Source organism: Nestor notabilis, unplaced genomic scaffold (assembly GCF_000696875.1).
Source record: "Nestor notabilis isolate BGI_N333 unplaced genomic scaffold, ASM69687v1 scaffold12625, whole genome shotgun sequence".
NCBI lineage: Eukaryota > Metazoa > Chordata > Aves > Psittaciformes > Psittacidae > Nestor > Nestor notabilis.
The window spans coordinates 56,221-73,294 of NW_009930707.1; the positions used below are offsets into that span (position 1 = coordinate 56,221).

Here is a 17,074-nt window from a genome sequence, read left to right on the forward strand (position 1 = left end):
TAAATTTTATCCTTTAGGCAACACTTACTTCAGTTTCCTGAGAATAAATTTCATAGACAGACCCCTGAAGACAAAAACAGGAGAACTCTTTTTGCTCCATAAAATAATCTCCTCACTGGAGGATCTCAGACTTTCTGAAGAGGCCAGAGATACAGAACTCTTGATGCCTGCACAGAAAAGCTTAAGAAAAAGCTTCAGCCTTGAGGCTCCCAGTCCCTATAAGCTTCAGCTTCAAGTCCTCAGTCTTCTTCATGCATGTTTTCCAGGGTAAACAAATATTTACTGTATCAAATCCTGTTCATCAATTACAAGAATCAACACAGTATAGATGGTGCATGAATCAGCAACAACAAACATTCCTCGGGAAGGCATCCTAAACTCCAGTGCAAGATGGAGTGTGCACATTAAGCACAGAACCCAAGTGCAAAAGGCTCAAAGAAGAATGGATATTTTCAATACAACTCACCTAGTTTTTCACCTTCTTATGTACTCATGCACTAAAGGAACACAGAGATGGTGCCCTTGAACTGCACGGCAGCAAGGTGCACTGGGCCTAATGGAAAATGTTTACAATACAGATTTGATGGGAAAAGGAGCAAAGCATGAGATACAAGAATAGAATTGTTTCTGTTTCTGGTCTCTAGTGCTAATTTGGCTGCCAACAGTACACTAAATTTCCACTGAAGGCCAAGTCAAACCCATTTCCCTTAGGATGGAGGCATCTGAAAACTGACTGAGGTTATTTTATGTTAGTGCCTACGCATTCTCCAAGCAGATGAACTGCTTCATCTGGAATCCATGTCAAACCACAAGAACTGGCTGATAATAACAGTCAATTAAAATGATCTTGTTCTTCCACAAAAAATTTGGCTAACAGCTACACCTCACATTTTCTAGCTGGGTACAATGGGGCGATTGATGCTAGAAGGAAACAGGATAGGGTTGTACCAAGGATCCGAAGAGTCAGGTTTGGTGACAGTATTAGTAGGTTTAACTGCTTACACAAAGATGTGCGATGGAAAAGCCACTTCTGCTGAGCATGCAACTGTGAGAAAGTCAGAGCTAGAACTCACCAATATACAAGTTGTGCTAATTAGACAGAGGTTTTGAAACCCCCAAACTTTACACTCGATGCATATTTGTAGCTTTTGATGTTGTACTTGGTGCTGCTTCACACCACTTGGGGCTTACTGAGAAAAGCAGAAGCTGCTCCCCTGCTAGGCTGTCTGGGGGAGTCTGCCATCTGATCTACTGAATACACAGATAAAAGTCACTGCATACTTTTTTCCTTTTCAAGTACAGTACTGGAACTTGGGAAGTTCCTTTCTTCTCAACTTCACTGATGCAAGAAAGTGGCAGAATATGGCAGTTTTGGCTGCTTTCCTTTAGTAGCTCTTTGTAAGTAACCTTTTTTAATGCTAAGGCAACAATTGGTATTTTCATTTTGTATGCAAAAAAAAAACCCACTCTAATTAGAGAAAATAAAGGCAATGTCTTCTAAAAACTAAGAATGCTACTGACCACTTGATTGTACTGCTACCCTGCCTTTAAATATTGCTAGTTACCCTGCACTGCTATTGGATTCACCAGGTTTCTCTTGTTACACTTAAGAAAAGCCCAACTATCATGAAAATGGGAAGTTTAACAAAGATATTTCTATTTTGCTGTGATCTGCCATTCAAAAAGTGTTAGCCAGCCGTTTTGTAAAAAACACTCCGATATTTGATCTGCTTGAGTTTCACTTACACAGAAAGCAGGAGAGCCAGCCGAAAATTCTAAATGGAATCTGAAGATTTCTAAAGTCAACACTCAGTTTGGCAAGAGCATTTTAATGCATAAAGCTGAAATCCTCAGTGACTCTCTCCTGCTGATAGCCCTGGAGCAGCCAGCACCATGAATAGTACAAAATCAAAAGCAACCTAGATTAGAACATACAGTTTTGCAAATAAAAGGTTTACACAAATACTGGAAATTGTGTAGGCTTGAGCAATCTGATGCTATTTGGGATGAGGGGTGGCATAAGATAGATATGTAAGGGAAATATAGGTTGATAAGTAGACCAGGTCCACATCCCTAAATCTCTATTTGCCAAACCCAGCACTTGTGTTACTGTGCCAAGCTTTAAAAATCTTTACTACAGAGTAATAAACGTTTGTGGACTACGAAAGGTTTGCTTTGAAGATGTCATTTTCTCCAGCAATCTTTTGTTGGTTGAATATATAGTTCGCACATATTGTGTTTCCACCTACATGGCTGGAGAAGCCCTGCAGTCAAGGCTGTTCCAGGAGCAGGGAAGGAGGCTGTGTTCCAGGAACTCACTGGAACTGGAACAAAGAACAACCCTTGGAAAGTGTACACAGTCCTATGCACAGACTGTTGTACAGATGCCCTGTGTTTGGAGGACATTAGAAACTTGGTTTTATCTTTATCTTTTCTTTCCCCTCTCCAGTGAAGTCCCAGACTTTGGAGCACAGGCTCTTCCTCCCAGGCAGTCTGCCTCGTAACTCCAGGGTATCTCCCCAGCTTTGCCTTTCTAAGCATCACTTTCTCCTCCACATAAAAGACCCTGTGCTCTTTGGAGAGTAAAACACCTTTGAAATGCAACAGTAAACTGTAACTATCACAGCAGCCTTAAAAAAGGCAATTCTCATGTTCTTCTATCACAGTTATAAACATTGCCTGCCCTTATTTATTAGCTGCGTAGGCTTACGCCTGCATTACTTAAAGTTACTACTAAGAGTGTTTTCTCTGTACTTTTCGCATCACTTTGGACCCCGCTCAGTGTTATTACTCCTGTCTTGTCAGTTAAAAGCAGTGAATTTTATGGCTTCTTTTGAATTCTTTTTCGCCATTTTTCCAGTGCAAAATCAATGTAGTCCTCTTCATTAAAATAAACTGATAGCTTAGCTGTGTAAGACTTGAGAGTTTGTTACGAAGCAAAGTGCCTTCTGGAGGGAAAGCAAAACACTGAGGACAACAAAGACAATGTGGGAAAAAGTGAAAATACAAACTCTAAAACCCGCCAGACAAATCTGGCCTGCAGTTCAGAGGACTAGGCAAGCACTAGTTCTAGTCTTTTATAAAACTTGTAAGTATGATTTTGCTGTTGGCCATGGTAAGTTCTTCAATGTGTTGAGACATGAAAAGTCAAGAAAAATGCCAGAGTGCAAGGCTTGCTGCAGGAAAAAGAAAGATGACTCAATTCTTTGTCTCACAAAGCATGTCAGAGATATTATAAAGTACTTACAGATGCTCAGCCACTTGGATTGCCTGATTGGCCAAACATCTGAAACCCTGTAATTCTGAGGAGAAGGTACTATGCTGCAGACAATGAAATAATTTCTGTGGCAACAGAGAGAGATGATTTTCAAAAGGGAGAGAGGGCTTTTTAAACCCAAAATTTCAGTTGTGATCAGTATTTATCTAACCTGAACTGTGAAATCAGCCTATTATCATTATCATTTATAATGAATGTGCCAATAGAGCTTTTGAAAGATAACCACATAATGGAATCAAGAGACAGAGCATGAGCGCAGCTGAAAAGCTTGGGGCTAAACCCTCATTTCTCTAACAGACAGAATTTGGGTGAAACTAGTATTCATATAAACAAAGACCATGAAAAACAGGTGCCTCAGAGTTTGGACCCCATGTAAAAGAGAAAGTAAAACCAGAAAAGACCACATTTCATTTACCTATTTTTCTGGAAGACATGACTTCCTTTGCTGATCAAACAGAATATAGCAAATTATGAGCAAGATAATGTTATTTGCCTGGTAAATCTTCATGCCTGCTTTATAATGCTAAGGTACAAATGTTGGTGCCTTGTAATTCCCCACTAATAAAAGGCACTGCAGAGTTATTAGTATTATTATAGACTAAAGTCAGCGACAAAGAAATAGAGATCCATGAAAATGACTCCATGTATTTAACATCAAGATGGTCCCTTAAAACTCTTTACTTCACCATGCCAAATGGTTTATCATGGTAATGTTTAGCCACAAAGGCAATCAGATGGATTTGAGATCCCTCCGGAGGACTGTGTGACACACACAGCTCTGAAGATCTTCAATGACTGACAGAATCCGGCATGTCTGTGGCCATTGAACCATCACAAACAGTAATGCATGTTCTGACCAGATGTCTTGTAAGACATGAGTCAGTGTCAGCTTCAACAGTGAAATGCTGACCTCCTTTTCACTGTTAGCTAAAAAAAACACCCCCTCACCTTCAGCCAAGTTAAAATAAAAAAATACAGTAAAATATTAAAAAAAGCTTATAAATTATGTGGGTCTTATTGACAAAAATCTATTGTGCAGCTATTCAACAGTAGCCTAGATCGTAACAGCTAACCCTACTGAATCAACGTATGCTGGAGAAGAGAGCAAGTCAAGACTCACTTAACAAAACGTCCCTGACATAACGTATGTCTTCACTTTACCCTGCATTTTAGATTTTAATTTTTAGCTTACACTAAAGCTTTCAGGGCTTTTTCCCCTAATGAATGTCCTCAGTGCTATCAATTACACATGGTCATCGCCTTCCAAGTAACCATTACAGTCTTTCTGATTGAAATACAGAGAAAATTCTGAACATGTAAACTGTTCCCCCTTCACTTGCCATGCCTTGGGAACTTGTCAGCAGCATTTCCAACCAGGTAAAGCACTGAACCTGCCCAGCTTCATCAAAAGGGTCTAACAAGACTGCAAGTGTCCTTGTTAGACACGGCTTTAACACTGGCTGATCTCACCTCCAGAAACACTCCAACCAAACAGCACTGCAGAGTTTTGTTACTGTTTGGCCCCCAAACCCAACAAATTAAGATTATTTAGTTCTTACTAAACCCAACACTGGCTATTGCAGAGTATAATGGTGGTGTTCCAAAAGGTATTTTGAGAACAATAGACTAAATACTTCTGCAGGACTATAGTCACTTAGTTAATGTTCCCATAGCTCTAACATGCTTGTTCTTTTAATACAAAATATTATTTGTAATTACTAATGGAATTTGCTAATAAACATGGTTAATAATGAAATATAACTACACACAAACTTAGCTTTTTCACTGCATTTTAGAGACGTTTGTAAATACCATCAGTATATTTTGACAACTACTTTCAGGAAACAAAGATATGAGGTGCCCTTAAAGAAATGTTCTGAATGCTTTAAAACATCCCAAGGTTTAAAATAATTTGTTTTACTTTTAGCAGGAACCAAACATGAAGGGAGGAGGATAATGCAAACCAAACAAGAAGGACACATGGCCAGGCATGTGGCCCTGGCACAGCAGGACATGGGCAGACCAGAGAGGTGGGCTGGGTGGCAGATGGGTGCTAAAAGCAGCAAGCCCAAGTCACCACGTGCTCTCTTTATGACATGCCAAAATAGAGGGATATCAGTAAACTCCCCTATGGAAATAGTATTCCAGAATAAAAGGAAAGAGAGACCCCACACAAGGACTGATCCAAGCACAACTACAGCAGGGTAAGGATTTTGTTATAGTCACATCAAGAAATCTCACTGTGTCGCTAAAACCTCCAGTCCAACCTTTGCACAGAGGAAATTACCTTTTTGCTCCAACATACAGCAGCATCTAACAATACATGATAATGTTGAGAACACCCAATGCACACATAGGCCCAGACAACTTAAAACCAGAAGTTTTCTCCTTTGTTCTGCTCTGGCTATAAAATACACTTCTGATTTTTTTCTCCCCTCTCAACATTTTTAAACATGACAAAGAAAACCAACTGTTTCAAAATTGTTCACATAAAGCAGAACATTATTATATGACATTCTTTCCTAGAAATCTTTTAAGTCTTATTTATTAACAGAATTAGTCTGATCAGAAGCTGGCTGACACACAAAGTGTTGAAATATGTCATCTTCAAACCATGCTTTGCTAATGAAATTTTGGTGTTAATTCGGGGGATATAACAGAATCCTGGGATCTGGAATGAAAGCCAAACAACAAATGTGGTTCCTTTGGCAAAAAAGCATCATTTTCTCCCTTTTCTGTTGTGGGTTTGTCACTGCATGCTCTCCATCATCCATTTCTTTCCAGAATCTACTTTTTGATGTGGAGTCCCCACTTGGCCATCAAGTTCTACATTAAAATGCTCTGAACATGTTTTGCAGTTCCAACCCCAGGAACTGTTTTGCACTTTAAATCCCAGCATCCAAAGGGATTTCATAAAAATAAATAAAAATCCTAAGGCTGGGATTTCATAAACAACCTCAAGGTATCTCTACAATTCAATCAGCCTTATGCTGGTGCCAAGTCCAGCCAGCAACCACTGCCCAAAGCAGCAGCATGGTCAGGTAAATGCTCTGACCATTTTTGTCCAGCTCCAGGTTGTTGCGGCTAGATTGCTACTGGGATGCCAGAACACTCTTAAATTTAACCTTAATAAGTTTATATTACACCTCAACGACCAGCGTAGCTCCTGCACTGCATTTGGAGGAATTCAGCACCCAAACCCTGACTGGAGGGTGCCTTCTGAAACCTCAGTCTGAAGCATCACAAATGGGTTAACAGACGTGGCAATTTAAGCAGCTTTTCCAAGCATCTGCAGGGCATTAATATAATTGTGCTAATCCTATGGTCTAAACCAATGGTTCCTGATCTTTGAAGTGCAAGCACATCACAGGAAAGGTATGGCACAGAGACCAGGTGAGCTTTGCTGGATTTGCCCCATGCCAGGCCAATTCCAGTGTCCTTGTACTCCGCTCCAAAGAATACAAGTCCTGGTAAGTTCAAAGGAAAGATATCTACTGAAGGGTGAGCTGTGTTTTGGGGATTATTCTGTGCCAGCGGTGTCGTAATCTCAACAGGCTCAAACTCAACAGCAGAGGAAAGGCAATGACAGGAGTCCATCAGTTGCTCAGTGCTGTGTCAGACCACTGCTGCTCAGCTCTTTGCTATTAGACATCACAACTCCATGGCATTCAAACTGGTTACCTTATAACCCACATGAAAGGAATGCAACGAGCCAAAATTTTATCCTGATTTTATGACTCTGACAGCACAAAGTCTGACTTGCCTTTAGGCCAGATAAATCACAGTGTAATACAGAATGCCAAGTACTCCAAGCATTTGCCTCAAACTAACCCAAAATGAAGCCATCCGAAACCAAAAAGGGTTGCTCAGATTGGGTTTTTAGGTTGTCAAAAGCAGCAAAATGTTCTTAAAGGTTTCTTTTGTTCTTTTTCACTAATGTTTAAGACACTACTTTAAAAAATAATCAACATTAAGGAGCTAGATACAACTGTGAAATAACAATGTAGAAGTCTCCAACTAGCAAAGTGAGTCAGAAAATTGAACTGACATCAAAATCATGTGTTACGGCATCCACATCTGGATATCACTTTACTGACGACATCCAAAATTTCTTGGAGAGCTACTTGGGTTCTGTAAAAGTGTATTTCTCCCTTTGAAAGGAAACAATAATTGGAAGGTCTTACAGGAAGTCACTCAATACCATAGAAAGGAAATTGCAATGTGTTCCTCAATGTTAGTTTAAATCAATGTTATATTTAGCAAATGCCCGTATTTTAATGATAGTCTTTTTAATAGGTTCTACCATATCAAGTCTACTCAAAGGCTTATGCTAGATTAAGAGTTACTTTGGTTTTAGAACGTCTTTAATCACCCTGTAAGGTCTTCAGCTTGCGCTAGGATAGATGCCGTTCCCCATCCCCAGCACATCTAGGACTCCGCTTCCACCAAAATGAATGTTTTTTGCCCCAAGCTAATAAAAAGCAAAGCATTTCTGCACATGCTCATCTAGAAGTATGTGTGGTTCTTGAAAATACAAAGTGATTGACTATTAAAACCACCTCTTTCTGTTTCCAGAAGTATACACAGCAGTTTACCTTCCTAAGAATTTTGTCTTTGGGTATTTGGCTTTCAATAAATTCCATTAAATCAGTGGTTTCACTTGAATATTTTTTAGAAGTACAACAGTAGTGATACTAAGCAAAGTTCAAGAACTCCAAGGATAACAGTTCCTGTAACTACGTCCCCAAGTTGACCAAATCCAACAAAACATAATTGCAGCCCCAGTGCTAAAGACTCTGGGACACTGCTCAGAAACCCTGTGCAGAATTCCCCTGTGGTTTTTATGTATTTCGTTACATTGTGAAGCAATAACATCAAAATTAAGTTTAGAACACAGATTTGTATGGAGAAGGACTCCATACAACTTGTAATCCTTAGTGTTCAAAAATTGTTGTTACCAACAGCTGAATTATTTCCACTGAACGTAACTTGGCTTAAGTGAATCCGTAAATTCCATAGCAGCATTTGGACCAGGAGCTAAGAAAAAAGCTGGTAAATGGCCTAAACCATGTTTTTCAAATATATAACTCAAGAAGGTACCCTGCATGATAACGTGAGTTACAGAACATTTCTGACTATATTGAAGACTATTCCCCTGTCTCAGGGTTTCTGTGTATCTAGATGGCTACTGGAAAAGTGTAGAACTACAAAGAGACCATATTCCCAAGTGGCAAAAATTCACCTGTATCCCAAAATAATACGATTAAAATATGTTCTATTTGCAAGCCTAGTGATAATAAAACCACCTCTGGTGATTCAATTTGGAGAACAGATTATAGCCAACATTGTGATGGTTATACCCTTGACAGAGGAAACTAAGGAATGATCAGAAAGAAAAATGACTTCCTCAACAAACACACAAATAAAGGCAGACATCTTCCTTAAGGAAAAAAAATCATTAAACAATGTATGAAAGAAAGGAAAAAGAACACTCTGCAGATGATGAGATAGAAATGTCAACCTAATTTCGTTATGCAAATCATTCACAACACTAACTGCATCATAATTGAACATCACATGATTCCAACATGTAAAAACTCCATCATTTCTTTTCAGCATAGAAAGTTAGAATAACTATAGCAGTTCATTTTTCCAGGAGATTCTGGATTTTACAACATCATTCTTTGTTTGGTACTAGTAAATGTCTTTGCTAAGAAAATAAAAAGAAATTTCCTTCTTCCATACAACTTCTAATGAAGTGCTTTTGTTGTCAGCCCTAGCAGATTGCATAGTTTCAACTTTTTCCATTGCTCTTCACTAGTCTGAAAGGAAAAGTGTTTAAAAATGATTCTGCTTGCTTCTGCAGGTGGGATTCTCTGCAGTCACTTTGAATCAAGATGTCAAAGCAAGAAGAAGCAGAGTCCAAATACTCAGAACCCATAGCCTCTTAAAGCTTCTTTGGCAAAGGCCACAGAACACAACTCTGATGCAAAATATGTAAAAATCTAATGGAAAAAAGCTGTAAATGACAAATACTTTATTCCATTCATACCTAGCACAGATTTTGCACAGCTTTCAATGGAACCTAAGAACATGCTTTCTTTCATTGCAGCCTTAAACGTGAAAGTTAGGAAAGTCTTGTAAAACCAAGCTAAAGCCTGTGCCATATTATGGGCTCTCCTATTTTCACCTTTTTTTGCCAAGTACTAAAAGCACTCATATAAAGGTGCTGAAAATACATTAAAATATCTGAGTCAATATTAGAAGAAAGGGAACAGGAAAGTTTGAAGTATCTGACTGAAGTGGATGGATTAGACTCGCCAGACCCAAAGGTTTTATGCAGGCGTATGATCAGCTAGAGGAAAGAGAGCCTGAGTCATCAGATACATCAAAGTCGAGGTCCAGTGAATGGAATTAGTGTGTGCTGTGTGAACAGGAACGATACCTGCATTCATCTGCCCACTGCAGAACTTTTAATTACACTCAAACAGCCAGTAGCATCAGTGACTGAAATCCCCAGATTACCTTGATTGCTCTGTCATTATCTGTAATCAGCTGCTGCTTCTTATCTTCAAACTTTTGTACAACTTCCTGGAGCCGCTGCTCTGTGGCAAGCTGCTGCCGGCTGCTCTCCTCTGTCAGAGAGGAAATGGTTGTCTTAAGTTCAGCTATGATCTAAAAAGAAAACAGCATGCTAAATCTCTCTTCAGTAAAAGGCATGTATTTTGCATGTTTTTATGCTGCTCAGTACAAGCATGGCACTGGCAAACTCTGCTGCACAAGCTAAATAGTTTAAATTAACATATGACACACTAGCAAGCATGAAATTCCAAGCAGAGAAAAGGAATAGAGTAAAGCTGCAAATGACAAAAATTGCTGAACACAAAATATTTGGAAGAGTTTTCCACTACGACATTCCAAAATATTTACTCATGAGAACAAAGCACATCTGTGATCTTCAAAACAGAGCATGTTTCCAGGCTGCCACTGCTCTGAAACCAGCAGTGCAAATTCACATGGTGGTTGTGGTGTTTGGGTACTTTAGAGCTTGAGACTTGACACTGCAGAGAAGGAAAACACCCACATTTACATACTGCAGTGAAATTTAAACTTGATAGTGAAAATTTGGGAGCTGCTGAAAGGAGCATATTCTGCTTAGCAATACAGTGGGGACCTGATTCAATGCCCAGGACCCTTAAACCAGATCTTTGACATGATTCGCTCATGATTTATTGAAATGTACTTGTTTCACCTTTTTTATCACTGTGAAAAGTCATAACTAAACCTGATCCTTTCGGCATATTTACAGAATTTTATGCTGACACGTCATCACCCAGCAAAGCACTTAAACATATGGGAGAGTCACTGACTTTAATGTATATATGCAAGCTTAAGGTTAAGCTGCTGTAGCAGCATAATATAGTCGCATTCTAAAAACGCTTCAGCACAGGGCAGTTGAGGGAGGGACTACAGAGTGCTTGGACCTGTGTGTTTGCAAGGCCTCCCCTTTGGTAGAGAAACACTGAAATATATTAAGGCCACAGTTAGGAAAAAAAAAGGTGTTTAAAAACTGCTACTAGGACATGACTAACATAATAAGAAAGATGCTACAAATGAAGGTATTAAATCACTGAGGAAGGGAAAAAGGACTGATTATGACTCTACTGAAAACTTAATTCGCTGTTTTACTACCTGAAAACCTAAGAGAGTAACGCAGAGTAAAACCTACATAGATATTTCTGCATTCCTTTTCTAAAACCAAGTATGTATTAACTAATACAATACATCAATTAAAAGCAAGGCTATTAATGAGATCAGCGTGCCAAAGTTTAGAGATTATCTGGGTAGGTGTAACTCTTTAAGAAAAATTAAGCAGTAACACAGATTTTGCAATTTAGGTCATCATTCAGCTGACACATTTTGCATAAATTTGGCTTTTTTGGTGTGTAACCACTTATACAGATCATATAAAACCATATAAAATATTAAGATAACAACTTGAAGCCATGCAAACCTCTAACAAACCCTTTAATAAAATACAAAGTTGAGATTTAAAGCTTTGACTGGGTTAAGACCTGGGGCTCGCACAGGAGTTCTGCAATGCATGCGAGAGAATTTCAGCATGAATTGATGGAGAAAGATGTCCTTTGTGCAGTGCTTTTCAGAGGAAAAAAATATCTGTTTACTTTGTATAAACTTCAGAGGAAATTTCTTGAAATCTCTCCTCTGTGTGGGTGTTAAAAGTGAATGTTCCAAGAGGCCACAGAGAGTAAGATTAGACAGATGTTGTCAGCAACACGACCACAAGAAAAGTTGCAATTGACCTATTATTAATACTGAGCTACAAAACCCCCTGTGTTCAAGTAACTTCAGGGGTTTGATTCAAACCCACTAAAGTAAAGAAACTCAGACATCAGGGTGAAACTCCTTTATTGTGCCAAATAGCCCTGACACATGATGTATGTGTTGTGTCTGCCACCGAAAGGAGGGATGCCAGTTTTGGCCATTGAGGCCATCTCTCCCCAATAAAGAGAACAGTGTGTTAGCTACAGCAATGCCTAGCTTAAAGAAAAGAAAGAAAATCTCCACGTTTTTCCTTTTGAGACTATTCTACAGGCCAAAACGTTTTAGTCTGACAAAATTCATTATGATATTGAGGTTAAATAGTTACTACCTTGCACCATGGCACCTAGGTGTTGCCACTGTAACAATTACAGCAATTTCCCTCAGCCCTTGTTCAAAACATGCAGAAAGGCTTAAATTATTAAATGCTTCTATTCCATCTGTCTTTAACAAATGGACCAAGACCCAATTTTGTATTGACAGTAAACTATGCCTGGCACAGAGAGGCTGACTGATTACACACACTAGGCATGACAACAGCATGAAAATGACAATGACAAGAGGTAAAATAGAATCAGCAATGAAAGGGATCTCTTCCTTCAGGTCTGGCATGCATTAAATGTTACTTTTTGAGCTGAATCATTTTACTGCTATTCAGGTGGCAAGATAAACAAATGAGGGGAGGTGTTGGGTTTCCTCTCTTTCTTTCTAAATAAGGCTTTCAACAAATTATTAAAAGGCATTTAGGAGAGCATCCTCTCCAATGTATCACAGAATCATGGAACTGGTAAGGGCAAAAGTGTCACCAGAGCTGGTTGCTCAGTCAGGTTTTGAGTATCTCCAAGGATGGAGACTCCACAATCTCTCTATGTGCAGAAAATACAAATTCGGTTTTAGAAGTATAATGGAAAAACTTATTTACTGATGATTCTGATAAATGCAGTGAAAAAAATGTAGTGTGAAAAAGCAATAATCCAATGAACTTCGGTGAAACAACTAAAGTCACAATTTGGACAAGTGCTACAGAGACTCAGAAGTAGCCAAAAAACTTAAGTCTTGTGTTTTAGCAAGTGTTGATAAACCAGTAAAGTTTATAGTTTCTTGTTATTGTCTCACTGATCACTTCTGCCTAGGTCAGAGGCCTCTCAGCCATTCTTTGCAGTGATTTTATTGATTTTTAAAGAGTATTATTAGACTATTATTACTATTGCTGAAAACACACTTTGCAAGTGCAGGCGTTCTGCTGTGGTTGGGAGGAATGAGAAGAATGACACCTCCACATAAAACCTCGTGGCAATTTTCTTATTATTAAAAGCTTAACTTCTGGTTGCATCTCCATCAGTTTTCACACTTCAGTATTACCTGTCAATCAAACTGAAAGCTGGAATATTTAAAAATCATCCTGTCTTATCATTTTTAAGTATATATGTAAATTCAACACACATTTTCATCTTCCATGTTCAAAGGGCTACTCTGAAGAACAACAACTCATGTCAAACCCAGTTTGCTTTCAGGACCCTGACACTCTTCAAAGTGCTATTTTGGGCAGAAATGCTGAAGGGCCTAGGAGCAATGATGTACGTGGAGATGGCAGAATTGGGAACGCCGTCCTGCCATCGGCTGTGCTGGCAACCACCACCTTGTAACATGAAATGCAAGTCCTGGTTGTTTGAATGTTCCCGATTTTACAAGATGAGCTGGTTCACATGGCACCTCACCTTCCCACTGACTGAGGGAGGATTCAGACCTCTTGAGTGCTCAGGAGATGAAAAAGTAGGTGGTTGGAACACCTCTCCTGTGAAGACAGGCTGAGAGAGCTTTGTTCACCCTGGAGAAACGAAAACTCCGGGAAGACCTTAGAGCAGCTCCAGTGCCTACAGGATCTACAAGAAAGCTGGAGAGGGGCTTTGGACAAGGGCCTGTAGGGACAGGACAAGGGGAATGGCTTGAACCTGACAGAGGGGACACTGAGATGAGCTCTGAGGCAGAAGCTCTTCCCTGTGAGGGTGCTGAGGCGCTGGCACAGGGTGCCCAGAGGAGCTGTGGCTGCCCCATCCCTGGCAGTGTTCAAGGCCAGGTTGGACACAGGGGCTTGGAGCAACCTGCTCTAGTGGAAGGTGTCCCTGCCCCTGGCAGAGGCTTGGAACTGGATGAGCTTTATGGTCCCTTCCAACCCAAATCATTCCCTGATTCTATAAAATTTAGAACTCAAAAAACCACCACCCATATTTTATAGTCAGCTTTAATGCTCTGTGTTATTTGAAAGGTTAAAATCTGTAAGACACACAGTGGATTGGGAATGATTGTGGCTTGTCTTTATCATCAACAGAGCAGAAATAATTACACTTTTCATCAAGTTTCCAAATCAAACGCATTCACCTGAGGTTCCTGTCTTCTCGCTACCTACCTGCGAGGATTTAGCCAGCTTCTGACTGTACTCCTTCTCAGCCTGCTTCAGCCGGCAGTTTGCCTGAAACACACACAAAAGGCAAGCAGATTAGCTCAGACGAAGAACGTGTACAGACACTTTGCCACCGACCCCTCCGCTTGGCACCTCATCCACATGCCTATCGCGGAGCGGCTGGGACCCGCGCCAACTCCAACGCCCTTTTGTGGCAGCCAAAAAACCGCGAGGGCTTGTCTTTGATCTCAGGCCAACTATTCATCACTTGAAAGAGGGGAGAAATTGTACCTCTGCTGCCAATTATTAGAAAAACATAAAGACTTCTGCAGATTAAAAAAAAAAAGAGAGTGAGTGAGTGTGTGTGTGTGGCAGGAGGCAACACACACAGGAGTTTATTGGGGTGACTTTGTTTCTGAATGCAGGGAAGAGGGAAGGAGAAAGTCCCAGGCACAGGGACATACATGGAGGACACAACTTCATGTCTCAGCTTGGTGCCTGCAACTGCCTTTTGTCCCATTGCATGTCCCTTCCTGTTTAAAGGTGGTGATTGCACTGAAAATCAACCCGTCACACAGCTGAACCAACTGGACACCCAGCTCTTTCCTGCTCCTAGCATTTGTTTTCACAACTCGAAGATAAAGAATAGAACAAATTGAAAACAAGGCAGCTTTGTTGTATTGGAATCCAATGAGCAAATATTTCTACAATGCTGGGGAAAACAGCTCAAATAATTTCATTTCAGAAATAATTCAATAATACTAATAATTGAAAAATAAATCAAATTTCATTTCAGAGCACAACTCTGATTTGTATTTTTCTTTCAAAATGCCATGGTATTATATTGATAGAGCAGCCTCAAAACACTGTCCTTGGATGAACTGCTGAACACTCTCATGTTCTTGGCTCTAAAATTTGAGGACAGGTGTGTAAGAAAACTATTTTCTGAGGGGGGCAGGATATTAAGAAGTTGAGTTCTGAATCAAATTTAAGCTGATTAAGTTTTCAAAATCTATCTGACCTCGTGTTCAAATCTTTGATCTGTCGTCCTTAGTTTTATGACACAGCATCCAGCACGCAAACACATGCTCCATCAGCTGCCCGTGTCCCAGTGTGTGTTTTGGGGGACCACAAAAGCCAAGGAGACCCCCTCAAAGCCTCTGAACCCTGCCTGGATCCAGCTGCAGGACTGAAACTCCATGTCTGCAAACACCGGGGATTTCAGTCAAGCAAACAGTCTTATTGATTTTACTGGACTATAAATTTCGGAGCTTAAAGTTGCAGAGAGTGTTTGCGAATCACCACCAGGGTTGATGGGGCTCAAATCATCCTATGCAATCCAGGCAGTTCTGTATGGAACAGCTTAATATAAGTATATTACAGCCAGTTAAAAATAATCTTAAAGCTGTACATGATACTACAATTTAAGGTTTTGATTCCCTTCAAATTCCAAGCTTATGAAGCTCTTTGAGGTCCAGATGTCATCTGTTTGTTGGTACGATGAAATCTGCTAAAAATCAAAACCAATTCTTATCAAAACCAGTTAATCAAACCAAATCAAAACTGCCTATGCATTTTTGACAACACATGTTCTGGTTGGGTTTTGTTATAGATAGAGATAATGGCACTTCTCATTGTTTTAAAACAGCATATATGAGAATTCTGGAGCACCAGCCAAATGAAATTCTGCTTCTACATTTATCATCTGAAGTGTGCCACAAACACTGCAAGGGCATATTGTGGGGCTGCATAAATGAAGAGAGAGCAGTAACACAGAAGGGGTTACGCCAGACAGCTCTGTGTGTGCTACACTTCCCTTTGTATTCAGGCTGACCCATGCTAACACTCCTTCCTCTATTGTCTAGGTTCAGATTACGTTTTACCACCCCTGCATATCATCAAGTGTCTGAAACTGCCAGTTTATCTTTAGGGATATAAATTACAGTAATAATATAAATTGCTGTTACTCCCAGAAAGGGAGAGATACCAGTCAGCAAGCACTGCACAGAAGATCCCATTACAGCTGCTCTCACTCAACTTGCCTGGGGTAAAAGTCTTCATCTTTCATAGAAGCAGCTTTATAACCTCCTGAACTCACAGAGAAATCCCAATAAATAATAAAAAAACACTCATAACTTCCATAAACAAATTGGGAATGGTTTGTTCACACTGAACAGAACCAGGATGACCTCTGACAGACATGACAGAGGCCAGCCAAAAGATACACCGAATTACAGTGTTTTAGCCCTAACTGAAAGCAAAGAAAGTACATCCTACCAGTTATTTAAAGGCAATTATGACATCTTATTTTATACTGCCTTTAACAAATTCCAATCAGCAAAATAGATGCAAGTTGTCTTCCAGTCATCAAACAACCACAAATTAGTGCATTCACTTGCAGTCCCAAACATCTTTATTTGCGGGGTCTGATTTTCAGAAGTACTGAGCTACCAAAGCTGCCACTAGAGATGGTGACAACACATTTAGAGCAGCTCTAGCTGTCTATAACTGGCTGTATCCTGACCCTGTGGCACCAAGAACTACGGCCATGTGCTGACTTCAGCTTTTCTCTCAGATCTGTAACACCGCACAGGTCTTGCATCACCACCGACTGCACAGGTAGCACCAGGGAAGCTCTGCAGAAGCCATCAATACAAGTTACAGCACACTGGTCAGCTGCGAAGATCTAATTCATGGTGATGCACAGGAACACTCTTTTCCCTCATCTTCTTTTACTGCAGACATATAAAACTTTTCCCTTTTTAAAACCTGCAACTAAACTAATTTAATACCTCTTGCCTATAGGCTGTTGCTTTGCAGCCTAGGGAGGCATAAACCTCCTCCCCTGGGGCACATACAGCACTGCTACACACAAAAAGGCACCTTTTTACCTTTTTTTTTTGAAGGAATGGCTTACAGCAGAGTAAATACACATAGTTGCACACTGTGAACATCACAGAGGTTTTATATTACGTTTATCTTGACAAGTGCGCAGGTTCAAAATGGCCTGGTGTACACAAGCAGCAGTTTCCTTTTGTAACAGGCTGCTCTGC

The 17,074-nt window shown here is 40.0% G+C and overlaps 1 protein-coding gene across 1 annotated transcript in view; it reads right to left on the minus strand.

Moving 5' to 3' along the window:
• The window catches only part of LOC104406531 (centrosomal protein of 112 kDa-like), a gene marked incomplete at both ends in the record, with an annotated part of 43,564 nt that extends 29,474 nt beyond the window's left edge, over positions 1-14,090 (minus strand). Inside the window, 2 exons of the mRNA XM_010015532.1 lie at positions 9,803-9,952; positions 14,028-14,090. Coding sequence (XP_010013834.1) covers positions 9,803-9,952; positions 14,028-14,090 — 213 coding nt within the window. The remainder of the gene's footprint in view (positions 1-9,802; positions 9,953-14,027) is intronic.
• Between the last annotated feature and the right edge of the window lie 2,984 nt (positions 14,091-17,074).